The sequence below is a fragment of the Musa acuminata genome, chromosome BXJ2-4 (assembly GCF_036884655.1).
Source record: "Musa acuminata AAA Group cultivar baxijiao chromosome BXJ2-4, Cavendish_Baxijiao_AAA, whole genome shotgun sequence".
Lineage (NCBI taxonomy): Eukaryota > Viridiplantae > Streptophyta > Magnoliopsida > Zingiberales > Musaceae > Musa > Musa acuminata.
This window is the reverse complement of record NC_088341.1, coordinates 36,540,833-36,557,044: the sequence shown is the minus strand read 5'-3', so window position 1 is coordinate 36,557,044 and position 16,212 is coordinate 36,540,833. Positions and strand designations below refer to the sequence as shown.

Here is a 16,212-nt window from a genome sequence, read left to right as displayed (position 1 = left end):
GATCCACGTGTGTTGGATTACTGGGTGACGTCTCGTGCCACTGTAGACGTCCAATGATAGGCATTTTAGGCCGTCTACGGTAGCCAGCTTGGTATTTTTATTTACTGTTTTAGGAATCCTCGTATCTACTAAAGAAAGAACACCTGATCCTATTGGATTCTGGAATCGGTGGTTTTGGTTCCGGAATCGATAATTGAGAATCCTTTTGGGGTCGATTTGGAATCGATTAAAAATCAAAAATTATATATATATATATATATATATATTAGAAATCAAGATTATTAGTTTAGCTCGGTTTTGATTCCAATTCAATTCAGTTTTAATACATAATAATAGTAGGAAGAAGAAGAAGAAAAAATATATTTATATAGTAATTTAAATATTTTAAATATAATTAAAGTTTATGATAGATTTGATCATGGATAATTTGGATCTTACATTTCATATAACTCACAAGCAGATTCATAGCCAATGATTGTTCGAGAATGTGACAAATTGCATGACAAATGATTATGTCGGTATGTGGATCAAAATGATTTTTCTCCCTCCATTTCTTTTGGTAGTCGGAAGACTTTGGTTGAAAAGGATTCTCATATTTTAGGGAGTGGAAGGAGAGTCGATAGTCACTCGAATGTGATGATCTTGATAGAGAAAGAGCTAAGCTAGTAAGGACCTAATTGTGTACTGTTTGTGGTTGCTTTGAACGATTGTAATGTTCATTATTCGTTTAGTAGAGAGGCGATCGGGAGGTTGATCCAGACACAATGCTCTTTAAATTAATCGGTATATATGCTTAAGATTTCTTCTTCTGCTCAATTTTTTTTCATATGATATTTATAAATTTTATGATCTCATTATTTTATAGTATAAGATTAATTTAGTTTGCACGTGATTTTTTTTCTGCACTGAATAAATCTTATCTTCCGATTTTGTTACTAATTCAATTAATCTGTACTGTAAAATTATTTATAATATGTTGAGAAAATCTCTCTATTCTATTGAGGAAAATCTTTTATTCTGTTGAGGGAATGAATATTTATAATATGTTGAGAAAATCTCTCTATTCTATTGAGGAAAATCTTCTATTCTGTTGATGGAATGAAAGGAACACTTGCCCTCACAGCAACAACAGCAGCATCAACGCTCGTAAACCATTCTTTGTATCGATTCAAAATTGGTATCTTTGACAGGAGCACCGTCTTACGAGGGCATGATAGAAGATAACATTTCTCCAACTATACGAGGAAATCTCTTGTTGAAAAAAATTTTATATTTTGTTGAGGGAAATCTTTCCTCCTAATCTATATAAATAGGAAAGGGACATATTAATATATTTAAATATTTTTATTTTTTCAATAAAACTTTTAATAATTATTCTTATATTCTATTATTTTCATCAGCATGTTCACAACAGGAGCTCTCGAACCTAAGTGTGAACTTCCTTAGTTTAATTTCACATCGGAATTTACGAATTGAATTGACCTATGAGCATCTAGAATTAACTTGTACAGTAGTCAGCAAGGTGAGACTGTTCTTAGTCCTATTTTAATCTGTGTCCTTCACATCATTATTATTCACCTAACACCTTCCTCCTGTTTTATATTGTTCGATCCACATCACTTGTCTTCTACTTCTTTTCTTCCCCTTCCTCCACTACGAGAGTGAATGAGATTTTTCAAGGGAAACTTGACATCACTCGATTCTTTCGATTGACTGTTCTTAATTTTATTTTAAGGAAAAGTGGACCAGTAAAGTGGTGGATTGAGACTTTATGTTGCAGAGAGAGACGTGACTTGTGTTGTTCGCAGGCACGAGAATAACATGCGTGTTGTGTGAATCATGGATTAGGTTGGCAATCAATTGACTTCAACTTTTCGTTTACTTGCATCTTATTTAATTCCATCTCTCAAAGCTTCCAATTTCTTTGTTGACGTTTGATCTGATTCGTACTCAAAATCAACTTAATTAAATCCATTTATGTCTCGACAGGACATTTCTGATAGTTATATGTACCAATCTTGAGTTTGTTTATCACATTCCATGTCCTCTTTTTCTTGATATTTTTCACACAAAAATACTATGTAAATTAACTATTTTTTTAATTTAAAATTTAAATATATTTTAAATGATAGGATCTCACATCATGCAATCAAATCTTAATGACATGTTTTAGAACCGCAAAAATTATAGGCCTTCAGTGCTACCTAACGATAAATGATGCTCCGTTCGACACCAAAGTCAATATTAGAATACGAAAGCTACTCTAAAAACACATTAATAACATGAATCAACAATGATGAGTAGGAACCTTGTAATCACCATCTTAAAATATATAACAAAATCAATAATAAGATATGTACAAATATTTATCGGTAAGTTATAATCGATATCAAAATATTCGATCATAAATTTCAATAACTAGTCTCGATAGCATGTTCAATGTCAAATCGTATGAAGATTTGGCATATGTTGGACACTAGTTGAGCGCTTTTCCAATAATGAATGAGGATGCTTTGTTCGTTAGATTCGATTTTCGTTAAACAGTAGATAGAGAGAAACTATATTACACTCCCGATCGTAGATACTATAGTATGCCTCACCTGTCAATACATTCCTTCGAAAGGAACTATCTAGCAATCATCTCCTACCAATATACTGGCCTTCTTGACCATGGATAAGATCCACAACTATCGACATATCGTATCAAATTCATATGCATACATTAATAATACAAGAAGTCATCTCTTAATCAAAACTTCAATTGACTTGCAACCATAGTTGATAACTTGATCTGGACTCAGATTCAACCAGGATCTAATTGAATCAATCTAAAATTCTCATAGAACTAGTCTGGAATCTTCATATTTGATTAGATCTAATTTAGGTTAAAGAGGCTTGAACCGATCAAAATCGATAAAACCGGTTTGGTTCAGCCTCACTAAGTGGTCACTTCGGCTCTCGCTGGGCTAAAACGGTGACCACAGACGCTGTGGGCTGAATCCTGGCGTCAACCCTGGCCGAGCCTGCAAGGGGACGAAACCGGCGGATGTGAGCCGCACGTGCCGATCAGAAGAGGGCCTGTCTGCTGGGCTCCACGGGCGCTTAAGGTGCTGGGCCGTACCAACCCGAACGGGGCCACACAGGACTGGGCCGACCCGCGCCGGCCTCTGAGCCAGAGGCTCCGAGATTGAGCCGAACCGCGTCGGGCCACGATGTGGGCTGAACCCACGTCGGCCCACATCATATGAATAAATTTTATGTGGTAAAGGCTGCATATGATCTGAATCTTAATTTTGGTGAATTCAAGTTGGAGAATATATCAAGTCAAGTCCTCAAAGAATATACTTAACGGGACTTATTTGTAATATGCGTCATCTGATCATTAATGAGTCGTGGGATTATACGTCGAATCCGGTAATCGTTAACTAAGTTAGTTTTCCCATCAATGTTGTATAGCAAACCTCATGGGTCCCATATAACACGTCGGAAAGCAAGGTGACGGATAGGTTAAAGTGGCGTGTGGGACAAGTGATATATTAATGGTCGGTGGCTGCCTCTCCCATATCTATCAATGACTGCATGGGACTTTTACAGCAAGCAAGAAATATATCGACTAGCCTGAGAACGAGGCTTACCTTGAGAACAGGTGGGAAGATGGCATCGTTTCATGCAGATGTACCTCGAGATCCAGATTTAGCCGGTGAAGCTCGAATATAATAATACCAAGGAACCATTTATGATCAGGAGACAATCCTGCTTTGAGATCACTGCAAGAGGTGCATTCCCCAACTCATACATGCAGCTCATCCTGCAAACCATGACAGAGGCTGGTTAGAGACTTACAAGAGCGTTGGGCAGACAAGCAGGCACACAGCACCTGTGCATCATAAACAAGTACTCACTTAAAGCAGTTCATTATGTACACTGCACCTGTGCATCAGTCCAACATATCATGATCAGATTCTCCCTGTGGTTTCGGTTGTACCCACCAATAATAATTATTGCCAATCTTGTCTTGCTTCTTTGCTGCCAACTGATGAAACAATGAGATGCTGGGTGATGAACACAAAAATCACATTGCAAGCCAAGAACCACATTGGCATCACATGACAACTCAAGAAAGAGGGATTCTTGTTGTCCCCTTCGTCTGACCAACCTCTGGGTATCCATGCTGGTTTATAAGAAGAGCTCACCCTGGGTATCCTCTGCTCATCTTCAGCAGTCACACAACTTGAGTGATCCCCCCTACTTTTGGCCAGAAGCAAATATGACATCCCAGCCTTGCAATCTCCGTTCCATTAGCATGCCTTCCAGACCTCACCCTGTGATATTTAGAGTTGAAGAAGAGCTGTGTAAGCTTAGGACTTTTGTAGCAACATCTTCTCCTTCATCGCCACAGATGATCTCCGATGGGTTAAGAGAGCTTGCGGCTGTGTATGAATCTATCAAGGAGGTTCTTCGCTTGCCATGCAACCACTGTTCCTTGCAGAAGAAATGGCTGGAAGATGAATTGGATGGGTCCGTCAGATTGCTGGACTTGTGCAGTGATTTGAAAGATGGCTTGGCTATGATCAAAGAGCACTTCAAAGACCTTCGGCTGGCGCTCCGAAGAAGAGATGTTGCTGCAGCAGAAAGAACAGTGAATGCTTACCTTCGTTTTACCAAGAAGGCAGACAAGGATGTGAAGAACTGCTTCAGATCATTGAAGGTGGAGGGAAAATGTGCAGACAAGGACTGTGGAAAACCAATAGTGAGCAGGCTCTTGATGGAACTGAAGGCGATCACATTGTCTCTCATCCATCTAGTGCCGTCTTTCTTGTCATTGCAGGCAGGACGACCAAAGACAGGAAGGTGGTCGTTTGTCTCCAAGGCATTAAGCAAGAAGCAAGTGGCATGCGAGAGGGAGCATGAGGATGGAAATGGAATTGAAAGATCAGATTTGTTCTCACTGCATGCTTCGCTCGAGTACATATCCTGCAAAGATGTTGGTGACGGCAGGGTAGTAAAATTCCACGATCAATTGCAAATGCTAGAGGACAACACTAAAGATCTTGAGAGTGGAATAGAAAGTTTGTTCAAGCAGCTAATTCAGAGCAGAGTCCATCTTCTTAACATCCTAAGCTCATAGGTAGCTCATGAAACCTTGTATGCTATGATCAGCATCCAGATTTTAGGAGATCTGCTGATCAGTGTTAACAGTTTTGTACAGTAATCTGTATACTATTAAAATCCAATACGATCTTCTTGTTGTCTCAAGAATTCACTCAGATTTCTTATTCAAGTCAGTGCTTACACTGGAAATCCTCAAGGCATCGCATTTACTTCTCTATGACTGAAATTATAACTTCAAAAACTCTGATAAAAACAGTCCAAACATCCCATTGCTTAAATTTTATGATTGCCACACATGTACTTAAAAGACACATACATGGATTCTTTTACTAATTTCTGGTTGTTGGTTATTGCCTTATTTTCTAGTTTGTAGTCACTAGGATACTTGATCAAGTGCCCTTGCTTTCTGGTTGTGGACTATTGCCCTTTGCAAGTGTGTCTTGTAATTAGTATACATGATTATTTTCCATTTAATCTTGACCTTGGCATCAAGATTCACCATACTGCAGAGTACCGCCCAGTATGGGCAGTATGTTCTGATCCAACAAAGGATCGGTATAGACGGTACATACCGGTTTGTTGGTACGCTCCACCATATCGTGTGTCGGTACAGTTTGATAAATACCATACCGATGACCGATCGGTACATCGGTACGGACCGGTAAGGTAAACCATGCTTGGCATGAAGGTGTAGCCTAGAAAGCAGACATCAAACTCATGCATCTTAGATTAGTACAATAATCAATATCAAAACTACAACACTAACTCACAAACAATGGAATCTAACCTGTTTGAAGAAGGTGTCTAAGATCTAGACTACCATCATGTTTAAAATATAGGTGGTGAGGTGTATCATCACAAGCCTGACACGTGCATGTGGAACTAAGTAGTACTTCAAAAAGGAGAAATGAACATAACCTGTTCGAAGAAGAGGCTACAAGATCCAAATTGCAAGCTTCATGTACCATATTGGCTAGTTAAATTCCACTAGCCTCACATCTGCTTCATGAAACTGGGTCTTTAAGTTGGCGAAGTTCCAAGCTCTTTCACATCTTCACATCCTTCTTTTCTGTAGTCTTCAATTAATAATTTATTCCAAAGGCCTTCCAAGAACATACTGATATATATAGCTGGTCGTCCTGCAACACCAATCAGTGTTACCATGTTTGTACCATCAGCAAGCCATCTATAGATCACAGGCAGGCTTACGACATTTCATACATTTTAAATAAAAGCACACTCAAAAGCCTGTCTGACATCCCGAGATGTATGATTCATAAAAGCAGCAACCGACTGGCTTAGATATATCATTACAAGATCCATCATGAGAAGCACTGACACACATGTACAGGTTTGATTAGCCAACTCTTATCGTCATTATTACTCTTCAGTGTACGTGTTATCTGACTATGTTGGAGAGACAGGCCAGCATATAACACTCATAATAATTATAAAATTGCTAAATTATTTGAGCCTAACAATTATAAGATTGCTAATGACGTACTTTGCAAACTACATGTGGTATTTGCTGCTATCTATTGTTTTTTCCACTCTTTTTTATATTTCCTGTCTGGTTGCTGGTTATTGCATTATTTGTCAATGTGCCAAGTGACCAGTATAGAATATTTAATAATGGATTTAGTACTGACCTTATCTTCAAGGTGTAAGCAAACAAGCAGACAGATGACTCACGCATCTCAGGGTAGTCCAATACCCAAAGTTTATCATTACAAAACTAACGTAGCTTGGAATGAGCTACAGATTCAAACACCAAGCACAGTTAATCACAAGCAAACACATGCATGTTGAGCTGGAAACAGTTAAAAAAAAGAGAAATATGTCAGACCTGTCTGGACAAGAGGATAGCAGATCCAAATGCCAAGCTTCACATATCATGTTGACCTGAGCTGGGGAGATTCTATTTGCCTCCATCTGCTGTATGAAATTGGGTCTATAAGTAGAGAGAGTTCAAGAATCAGTCACATCTTCCCATCCGGTTTGTGCCACTCTGCTGATAATACATACTGAAGGCCATCCAAGATCACATTGTAAAGATGGTTGATTCTCCGGCGACACCGATCCAGCCTTTCCATGCCCGATCCACCAGCATGCCTTCTAGAGATCATCCCTACATGCTCAGAGTCGCAGAAGAACTGCAGAAAGTCAAGTCTTCTGTAGTTCAATCCTCTTCAACTGCCTATGTGATATGTGAGGGATTGAGAGGAATTCAAGGTCTGTACAGGTGCATTGAAGAGCTTCTTTGCTTGCCGAGCAGCAACCAGATCTTCTCGAATCCACAACAAAGGAAATGGGTGGAAGTGGAGTTGGATGTATCTGTCAGGCTGTTGGACTTGCTTGGCACCTTGAGAGATAGCACAAACTCTATAAAGGAGCAGATTAGAGACCTTGAAATGACCCTCAGAAGACAAGGAGAAACAGTTGCCCACAGCAAGATGCAAGCTTATATTCGTCCTGAAAAGAAGGCAGAGAAAGATGTTAAGAATTGCTTCAGATTCCTGAAGCAGATGGATGACAAATATGCCTTATGTTTTACGGATGATAAGGAATCTGATTCATGGATGCTGGTCAGAACTCTGAAGGAAGCAAGAGAAATCACCATCTCTCTTCTTCAGTCCATATTTAACTTCTTGTCCATGCCAAGGCCGAAAACCAAAACTAGCAGATGGTCTCTTATCTCAAAGACATTGCACAAGAGGAAAGTGGCCTGCGAGGGTGAGCATGAGGATATTGAAGCTAATGATGGGAGGGTACAGAAGGCAAAGGCACGAGATCAGTTGCAAACGGTACAGAACAGCTTTGATGGTATTGAAGCAGGACTAGAATGCTTGTTTAGAAGCCTAGTCCGAAATAGAGTCTCTCTCCTTAACATCATAAGCTTGTAATGAATTCATCAGCCTTCTCGCCATATGCCCTCATTAGCATCCACATTTTAAAGGAATTGCTAATGCATTCATATTGTATCATTTTTGTGAAATAGTTATAACACTACACTGTTTTCTAAAGCATGGTCCATAATAATTTTGCTTTCTATTCTTATCAGAGTTTCCTTTATTTTGTTTAATTATTTTACAAGCCAGTAAAGCTAGTGCATAAATAAGAAAACTGTCGATAGTTTAACAGTTTCATTAGTAGGGGGAAAAAAAAAACAAATATATGAGAAGCTTGGTAAGAATCTCTCTGCGCATATGAGCCTATTGTAAAATCTTTTTCAATGTGACAACTGTCGTAATTTGTAAAATTATCTAAATTCCACAAGTTTGGCATTCACAAAGGTGGGTAATATTGTAAACTGAAAATGAAATTTAGTACTCATTACATTCTCATAATGTCTTCGAAGCAAAAACACATGGTTAAATAAACCTTTTTTTTCATAATTCTTTTCAGTATCAATTAGAAAGAATGATTTCCAATTATGAATAAATATTAATCTGTTTAGATAATTAGTGTGAAAAATCTTCAAAGCTAAATCCAAAACCATTGACAAATTTTATGTTAAAAAAGTATTCTACAAACATTGATCAACATACTATTCAGACAATCATTGTCACATTGCAATATGGCTGAATGCATGAGGCTCTTGTTTACATGGTGTGTGGAACTGATAGATGTATGCAGTCTTATTCCTACAAGTAGCAAGATTATTTCACCTTATTCCTATAAGCTGCACATGAATCTCTTGTTAATGGGGATCCCAAGTGAATCAATGTACATAGCCTATTTCCTACAAACAGCAAGGCTATTTTGCCTTTATTTTATAAGTAATAAGAATATTTTCATGACTCAAATCCTCATAACTCAGACTACGTAGGAGTAATCTTAATGTTGTACCAAAGCTCACCCTAATTTTAACATAGTAAATAATTTATACAGATATTCGTTGTATTAAATCTTGTCATCAAAAACTAGATTGTTCTCCTTTCATTGCACTAAAATAAACATGGTCGCCTTTGGAAGAATGTGATCAGAACTGCATAACGTGAATTAGTTAATCTAGAAAGGAATTACCAAAAAATGTTGTTTCCCATATGTAACCCATACAAGAATACATCTTGTTTTCTTACTTCTCATTTGTTAAACAATGTGATGACACAGCCACCATCATAAGCTTGTTTCATCTAGTTGTTGGTTATTGAGTACAACAATATTTCATGCAAAAGGGTGGATAATCATTCAAACTCATGTTAGATCACAGGCGGACTTATGGCATTTTATACATTTTAAATAAAAGCATACCTAAAAGCCTGTCTCAGATCCCAAGATGTATGATTTCTATAAGCAGAAACTAACTTGCTTATATATGTCATTCATTACAAGATCCATCATGAAAGGCAATAACGCACACGTACAGGTTTAGCTTAGCTGACTATCATTGTCATTATAACTCATTTTCAGTGTACCTGTTGCCAGATTGTGTTGGAGAGACAAGCCAGCATATAGCACTCATGTAATAATTATAACGCTGCTAAATCGAATCAGCCTAATAATAATTCTAACTCCATTTGATATCTCCTGTTATCTATTGTTTTTTGTACCCATGTATTGTGTTCCTGTCTGGTTGCTGGCTATTGCATTATTTGCCAATGTGTATAGCGACCAATATAGAATATTTAATAATGGATCTTATCTTCAAGTTGTGAGCTAACAAGCAGCCATGACACTCGTGCATCTCAGGGTAGTTCAATACCTTTACCCAAAGTTCATCATTACAAAACTAACGTAGTTTGGAAATGAGCTATAGATCAAAACTACAAGCATGTGTATAATAAAGATTATGAGGTGTTCTATCACAAACAAACACATGCATGTGGAGCTGGGAAAACAGTTAAAGAAAAAGAGAAAGTCAGACCTGTTTGGACAAGAGGATACCGGATCCAAATACCAAGCTTCACATATCATGTTCAGCTGAGCTGGTAAGATTCTATTTGCCTCCATCTGCAATATGCAATTGAGTCTATAAGTAGGGAGAGTTCAAGGGTCAGTCACATCTTCCCATCCTGTTTGCAACAGTCAGAAGCCGAAGGCTTTCCAAGATTGCATTGTAAACATGGCTGACACTCCTACGAAAACAATCCAGCCTTTCCATGCCCGATCCACCAGCATGCCTTCTGGAGACCATCCCTTCATGCTCAAAGTGGAAGAAGAGTTGCAGAAAGTCAAGTCTTCTGTAGTTCAATCCTCTTCAACGGCCCATATGATATGCGAGGGATCGAGAGGGATCCAAGGTCTGTACAGGTGCATTGAAGAGCTTCTTTGCTTGCCTAGCAGCAACCAGATCTTCATGAATCCACAACAAAACAAATGGGTGGAGGTGGAGTTGGAAATGTCTGTCAGGCTGTTGGACTTGCTTGGCAAATTGAGAGATAACATGATCTTGATAAAGGAGCAGATTCGAGACCTCGAAATGACCCTTAGAAGACAAGGAGAAGTAGTTGCCCAAAGCAAGATGCAAGCTTATCTTCATCCTGACAAGAAGGCAGAGAAAGATGTCAAGAATTGCTTCAGATTCCTGAAGCAGATGGATGACAAATATGCCTTATGTTGTACTGATGATAAGGAATCTAATTCATGGACAGTGGTCAGAGCTTTGAAAGCAGCAAGAGAAATCACCATCTCTCTTCTTCAGTCCATTCTTAAGTTTTTGTCCATGCCAAGGCCAAAAACCAAAACTAGCAGATGGTCTCTTATCTCAAAGGCATTGCACAAAAGGAAAGTGGCCTGTGAGGGGGAGCATGAGGATATTGAAGCTAATGATGATGGGAGGGTACAGAAGGCACGAGATCAGTTGCAAATATTACAGAACAGCATTGATGAAATTGAAGCAGGACTAGAATGCTTGTTTAGAAGCCTAGTCCAAAATAGAGTCTCTCTCCTTAACATCCTAAGCTTGTAATAAACTCATCAGCCTTCTTGCCCATATGCCCTCATTAGCATCCGCATTTTAAAGGGACTGCTAATGCGTGTATGTTGTCTCATTTTTGTCACACTATACTGTTCACCGTAAAGTGGTCCACAATGATTTTGCATTCTATTTTTAGCAATGTTGCTTTTCTTAAAAATTATTTTAGAAAATGAAAAAGCTAATGCATTGATTAGAAAACAGTAGATTGTTTAAATATTTCATCAATAATGTCAGATAAAAGATAACAGATGAGAAGCCTGGTAACAATCTCTTTGAACATGGTGCTCCTTGGTATATGAACCTATTGCAAAATCATTTTCAATGTGACACCTCTTATAATTTGTAAAATTGTTTAAATTCCATACAATGTGGCTTTCATGAATGTGATTAATATAATAAATTGAATTTGGAATTCAGTAGTTATTATATTTTCATGTCCTCAAAGCAGATAAACATGGTTAAATAAAATCCTTCTTCATATTAGTTTTTCGATACTGATAAAAAAGATCAATTTTCAATTACAAATACTCCTATTAATCCATTTAATATGATTGATGTAAAAATGCCTTCAAAAGTAAATTCAAATCCTTTGACAAATGTCTTGCTAAAAAAGATGTATTTCCGAAGAACCTCATCATGTAGATTTTGCTACCATATACACACCAAACACACAGATATATATATTCACATATGTAATTTTTCTTCTTCTGATTTCTTGTCTGATTGTTGCTTATCGATATATTCACCAGTGTGACTTGCAGTTAGCATACACCATTGATCATGGATTTATTCATAAACCTTATGTTCAAGGTGTGACCTAAAAAGCAGACATATGACACCCATGTATGTTAGATTAGTAAAATGATCCAACAAGGCTAGGAAACTAGCTCACAGACTTCAGAATCCAATCTGTTTTAAAGTAAGATTTAAAAATTCAAAAAACAAACATGTATATAATAAAGACTATGTTCAAGGTTTGACCTAAAAAGCAGACATATGACACCCATGTATGTTAGATTAGTACAATGATCAACAAGGCTAGGAAACCAGCTCACAGACTTCAGAATCCAAATCTGTTTAAAGGACGTGTTAAAGATTCGAAAAACAAACATGTATATAATAAAGATTGAGGTGTTCTGTCACAATCTAACACATGCATGTGGAGCTGGAATATAGTCAAAAAGAAAAGAGATATAAGTCAGACTTGCCTAGCAAAAAGGATACCAAATCCAAATACCAAGCTTCACATATCAGGTTGAGCTGAGCTGGTAAGATTCCATTTGCCTCCCATCTGCTCCAAGTAATTAAGTCTATAAGTAGGATGAGTTCAAGGGTCAGTCACATCTTCCCATCCTATTTGTGCCAGTCAGCTGATAATAAATGGCAAAGGTTTTCCAAGATCACATCGTAAATATGGTTGATTCCCCTGCGGCATCAGTTCAGATTTTCCATGTCCCGATCCACTAGCATGCCTCTGAGAGATCATCCCCTCATGCTCAGAGTGGAAGAGGAGCTGCAGCCGGTCAAGTCTTCTGTAGTTAAATCTTATTCAACAACCTATATGATATGGAAGGGATTGAGAGGGCTCCAAGGTCTGTACAGGTGCATCAAGGAGCTTCTTTGCTTGCCTAGCAGCAACCAGATCTTCTTGAATCCAAAACAAAAGAAAATGGTGGAAGTGGAGTTGGATGTGTCCATCAGGCTGTTGGACTTGCTTAGCACCATGAGAGACAGCATGATCTCAAAAAAGGATCAGATTTAAAGGCCTCAAAATGATTTTTAGAAGACAAGGAGAAACAGTTGCCCAGAGCAAGATGCAAGCTTACGTTCATCCTGACAAGGCAGAGAAAGATGTAAAGAATTGCTTCAGATTCCTGAAGCAGATGGATGATAAATACGCCTTATGTTGTATTGATGATAAGGAATCTGATTCATGGATGGTGATAACAACTTTGAAGGAAGCAAGAGATCTCACCATCTCTCTTCTTTAATCAATCTTTAACTTCTTGTCCGTGCCAAGGCCAAAACCCAAAACTAGCATATGTTCTCTTATCTCAAAGGCATTTCAAAAGAGGAAAGTGGCCTAAGAGGGTGAACATGAGGATATTGAAGCTAATGATGGGAGGGTAAAGAAGGCACAAGAGTGGTTCCAAACATTACAGAACAGCATCAAAGATATTGAAGCAGGACTAGAATTCTTGTTAAGATGACTAGTCCAAAATAGAGTCTCTCTCCTTAACGTCTTAAGCTTGTAGTGGATTCATTAGCCTTCTTGCCCTCATGCCCTCATTAGCATCCACATTTTAAAGGAATTGCTAATGTGTGCATCTTTGTATCATTTTTGTGAAATATTTAGAACATACTATATTGTTTACAGCAACATGGTTTACAAGAATTTTGGTTTTTTTATTTTTATCAGTGTTGATAAGAAGAGTCTACTACAAACCATATTCATTGAGCATAGTGTTCTACTACAAAAAGAAATGGCTTCTAACAGTCTGAATTTCCACATAGTATTTGGAATATCATATAGATTGAATATGGATGTCGGACTCAAATTAATAAAGATTTAAATAAGGGTTAAGGTCCATTTTAGCCTCTATGGTTTTGGTCACGGACCACTTAAGTCCTTATGGTTTACTCGTGTCTAAAATAACCTATATATTTTCATAAACGTAGTATATAAGCCCCTCCCATCAAGTCTGAGTTAACAGATGTTAGAGTCTGCTTACATGACATGTTGACTCATAATAAATAATTAATATAATGACATATGTAATTTAAGTTTAAAAAAGGGTTAAAGTCCATTTTAGCTTATATGGTTTTGGCCATGGACCACTTAAGTACTTATGGTTTACTCGTGTTTAAAATAACCCATACATTTTAAAAAACGTAGCATATAAGCCTCTCTCGTCAAGTTTGAGTTAACAGACGTTAGAGTTTGCTTACGTAACATGCTGACTCATAATAAACTATTAATAAAATGACACGTTTAGTTTAAGTTTTAAAAAAAGTTAAGGTGTATCTTGTCGAAGAAGAGGAAGTGGCGGAGGTCGTAGTGGTGGATAAAGGCGGAGAGGCAGAGGTAGGAGAGGTCGGAGGCAGAGGTGACGGAGAGCTGGACCAATATGTTGTAGGCACGACGGGTGGGGGCATAGGAGAGGACAAAATGGGAGGCGGTGAGGACGAAGACGCCCAAGAGGAGGAAGAGGGGCTAGGAGACCACTACGTGCCTAGTGTCGGACTGGTCGACTCACATCCACTTGAGGCAGGACTATAAGCTCCTAAGCTCGTTGTCAGCGTGGGAGAGGCTGCATGCGTACAATGCCCTACTAGGTAGCAGTGACTTGGTGCTGCTGCTAGTGGTCATTTCCACGACGATGCCTCCTCTCGCCACTGATGGTGATCTCAGTTTTTAAACTCAAATTACATATATCATTATATTAATGATTTATTGTGAGTTAGTATGCTACGTAAGCAGATTCTAATGTTTGTTCACTTAGACTTGACGGGAGAGGCTTATATGCTGCGTTTTTGAAAATATATGGGTTAATTTAAACACAAATAAACCATAAGGGCTTAAGTGGTCCATGACCAAAATTACAAGAGCTAAAATGAACCTTAATACTTTTTTAAACTGAAATCACATGTGTCATTATATTAATAGTTTATTGTGAGTCATCATGCCACGTAAGTAGACTCTAACGTCTGTTAACTCAAACTTGATGGGAAGGACTTATATGCTACGTTTTTTAAAATGTAGGGTTATTTTAGATACGAGTAAATCATAGGGGCTTAAGTGGTCCATGGCTAAAATCACAAGGGCTAAAATGGACCTTAACCCTTTAAATAAATCTTTTTATTTTGTCTAGTTAAATTAATATAGAAATATCAAAAAATTAAATCTTAATCAATCTATAAATGTTTGTTAATATATTTTTCAGTTGATGTTTGTTAGTGTTATTAGGGGTTCTCATTCGCGGAACATCTTAGAATTCAACCCAGTAAATAATTTAAAGAGAATGGTTTCTCTCTAGAGAGAAAGAGTGATTCATGTCACTGATTTGTGCAGTAACTGCCAATGTAGCAATACATAAACTTACAAAAGAAATACCTTACAATTTCATGTTTCTATACGTTCCTCCAATAGCTTTATAAAAAATTAGACCAATCTTGTTCGAAAGCTCCAAAGTAAATATACTCAACTGGAACCATAATGCCAAACTACTAAACAGAAATCAGTCAATCTCGGATAATATTGAAACTGTAGCTTCTTAAAGAACATCTTCCTCACTTACCTCTGACAAAATCTCTCATTCGTTTCTTCATGACTTGAGATTTGATCACAACTGTGGTTTAAACAACTCTGATAGCAATTCAGAATTACCTACTTAAATTTTATAGGACTTGAACTATCTGCTTCAATTTTATATGGTTCTTGAATTAGCTTCTAACAATACCCCTCAATATACCTCAATGATGAGAGATCCCATTGACGTTGTTTTCTGGTAGAACTTCGATCTACAATCTTCGATGAGAAACATAGATTTGTATCAAGATCATTTACTATAAACGAATCACAGACGAATTAGAAGCGCTTCCTTGTCATCATCCAACGTTGACAGATATGTAACAGATGGAGGAGGTTTCTTGCCTGGGGACGGAGAAGCGGAGAGGAGACGGAGCTCCGATGGCGTCGACGTTCGGCACCAGGAGACGGAGGCAAACTGGCGGCAGCGAGGGTGGTGGCGGTGGTGCAGGGGAGGGGATCCGAGCTGGGAAGGGAGAGAACCGAGCCTCGTGGCCATTGGAGATCCTCTCTGCCTTTGCTCTCCCCTTATTAGAGGAGCAACTCGTTGTTCGAGTTTGCTCGTTGCTTTCGCTTCTCCGAGTCCTGCATGTAACGGAGCGGAGGCGAGCGTGGAGAGTGGTCAGTGGCAGAGGGAAGCAACTCTTTGATCTCAATAAAGCCGCGTCGAACTCGATCAGATCCTCTCCTTAACTGTGTTTGATATAATGTGTGTGTGAGCTGTTATTGTTCGGTGCCAACACGAGGCAAAAGGTTGGTAAAAGAAGACTCGGCTCATCTCATCCGAAGTGGGCTTTGAACTATCTTATTTACACGGACTGCCCTCAAAAACCTCTGATCCAACGGGCGAGATCCGAGCCTCTAACTTCTC

The 16,212-nt window shown here is 38.2% G+C and overlaps 1 protein-coding gene across 9 annotated transcripts; it reads right to left on the bottom strand.

Moving 5' to 3' along the window:
• Positions 1-2,297: 2,297 nt before the first annotated feature.
• Positions 2,298-16,042, bottom strand: LOC135610613 (uncharacterized). 9 transcript variants are annotated; one of them, XR_010486251.1, is made up of 6 exons: positions 15,687-16,042; positions 9,980-10,595; positions 6,959-7,837; positions 6,031-6,251; positions 3,903-4,974; positions 2,298-3,808 (listed from the first exon to the last, which is right to left on the bottom strand). XR_010486251.1 is itself a non-coding variant. In XM_065105341.1 (4 exons), the coding sequence occupies exons 1-3, from the start codon at positions 5,706-5,708 to the stop codon at positions 4,318-4,320; spliced, it is 528 nt and encodes a 175-aa protein (XP_064961413.1). In that variant the 5' UTR covers positions 5,709-6,019; the 3' UTR covers positions 2,298-3,808; positions 3,903-4,317. The 9 variants fall into 9 exon arrangements, 2 of the variants coding, with proteins under 2 accessions (XP_064961413.1, XP_064961414.1); XR_010486253.1 differs by lacking the exon at positions 15,687-16,042 and having other exon boundaries at positions 6,959-7,584; positions 7,730-7,837; positions 9,980-11,158; XR_010486250.1 differs by lacking the exon at positions 15,687-16,042 and having other exon boundaries at positions 9,980-11,158.
• Between the last annotated feature and the right edge of the window lie 170 nt (positions 16,043-16,212).

What these genes read in the sequence shown, in the direction of transcription:
- LOC135610613 (XM_065105341.1), bottom strand. Translation starts at nt 5,708, where the DNA reads ATGGTGGAGCGTACCAACAAACCG. An exon ending in TGGAGCGTACCAACAAACCG is followed by an intron (nt 4,975 to 5,684) that starts GTATGTACCGTC and finishes ACATCTTTGCAG; the next exon opens with GATATGTACTCGAGCGAAGC. An exon ending in GCCTTCTTGGTAAAACGAAG is followed by an intron (nt 4,499 to 4,651) that starts GTAAGCATTCAC and finishes TTCATCTTCCAG; the next exon opens with CCATTTCTTCTGCAAGGAAC.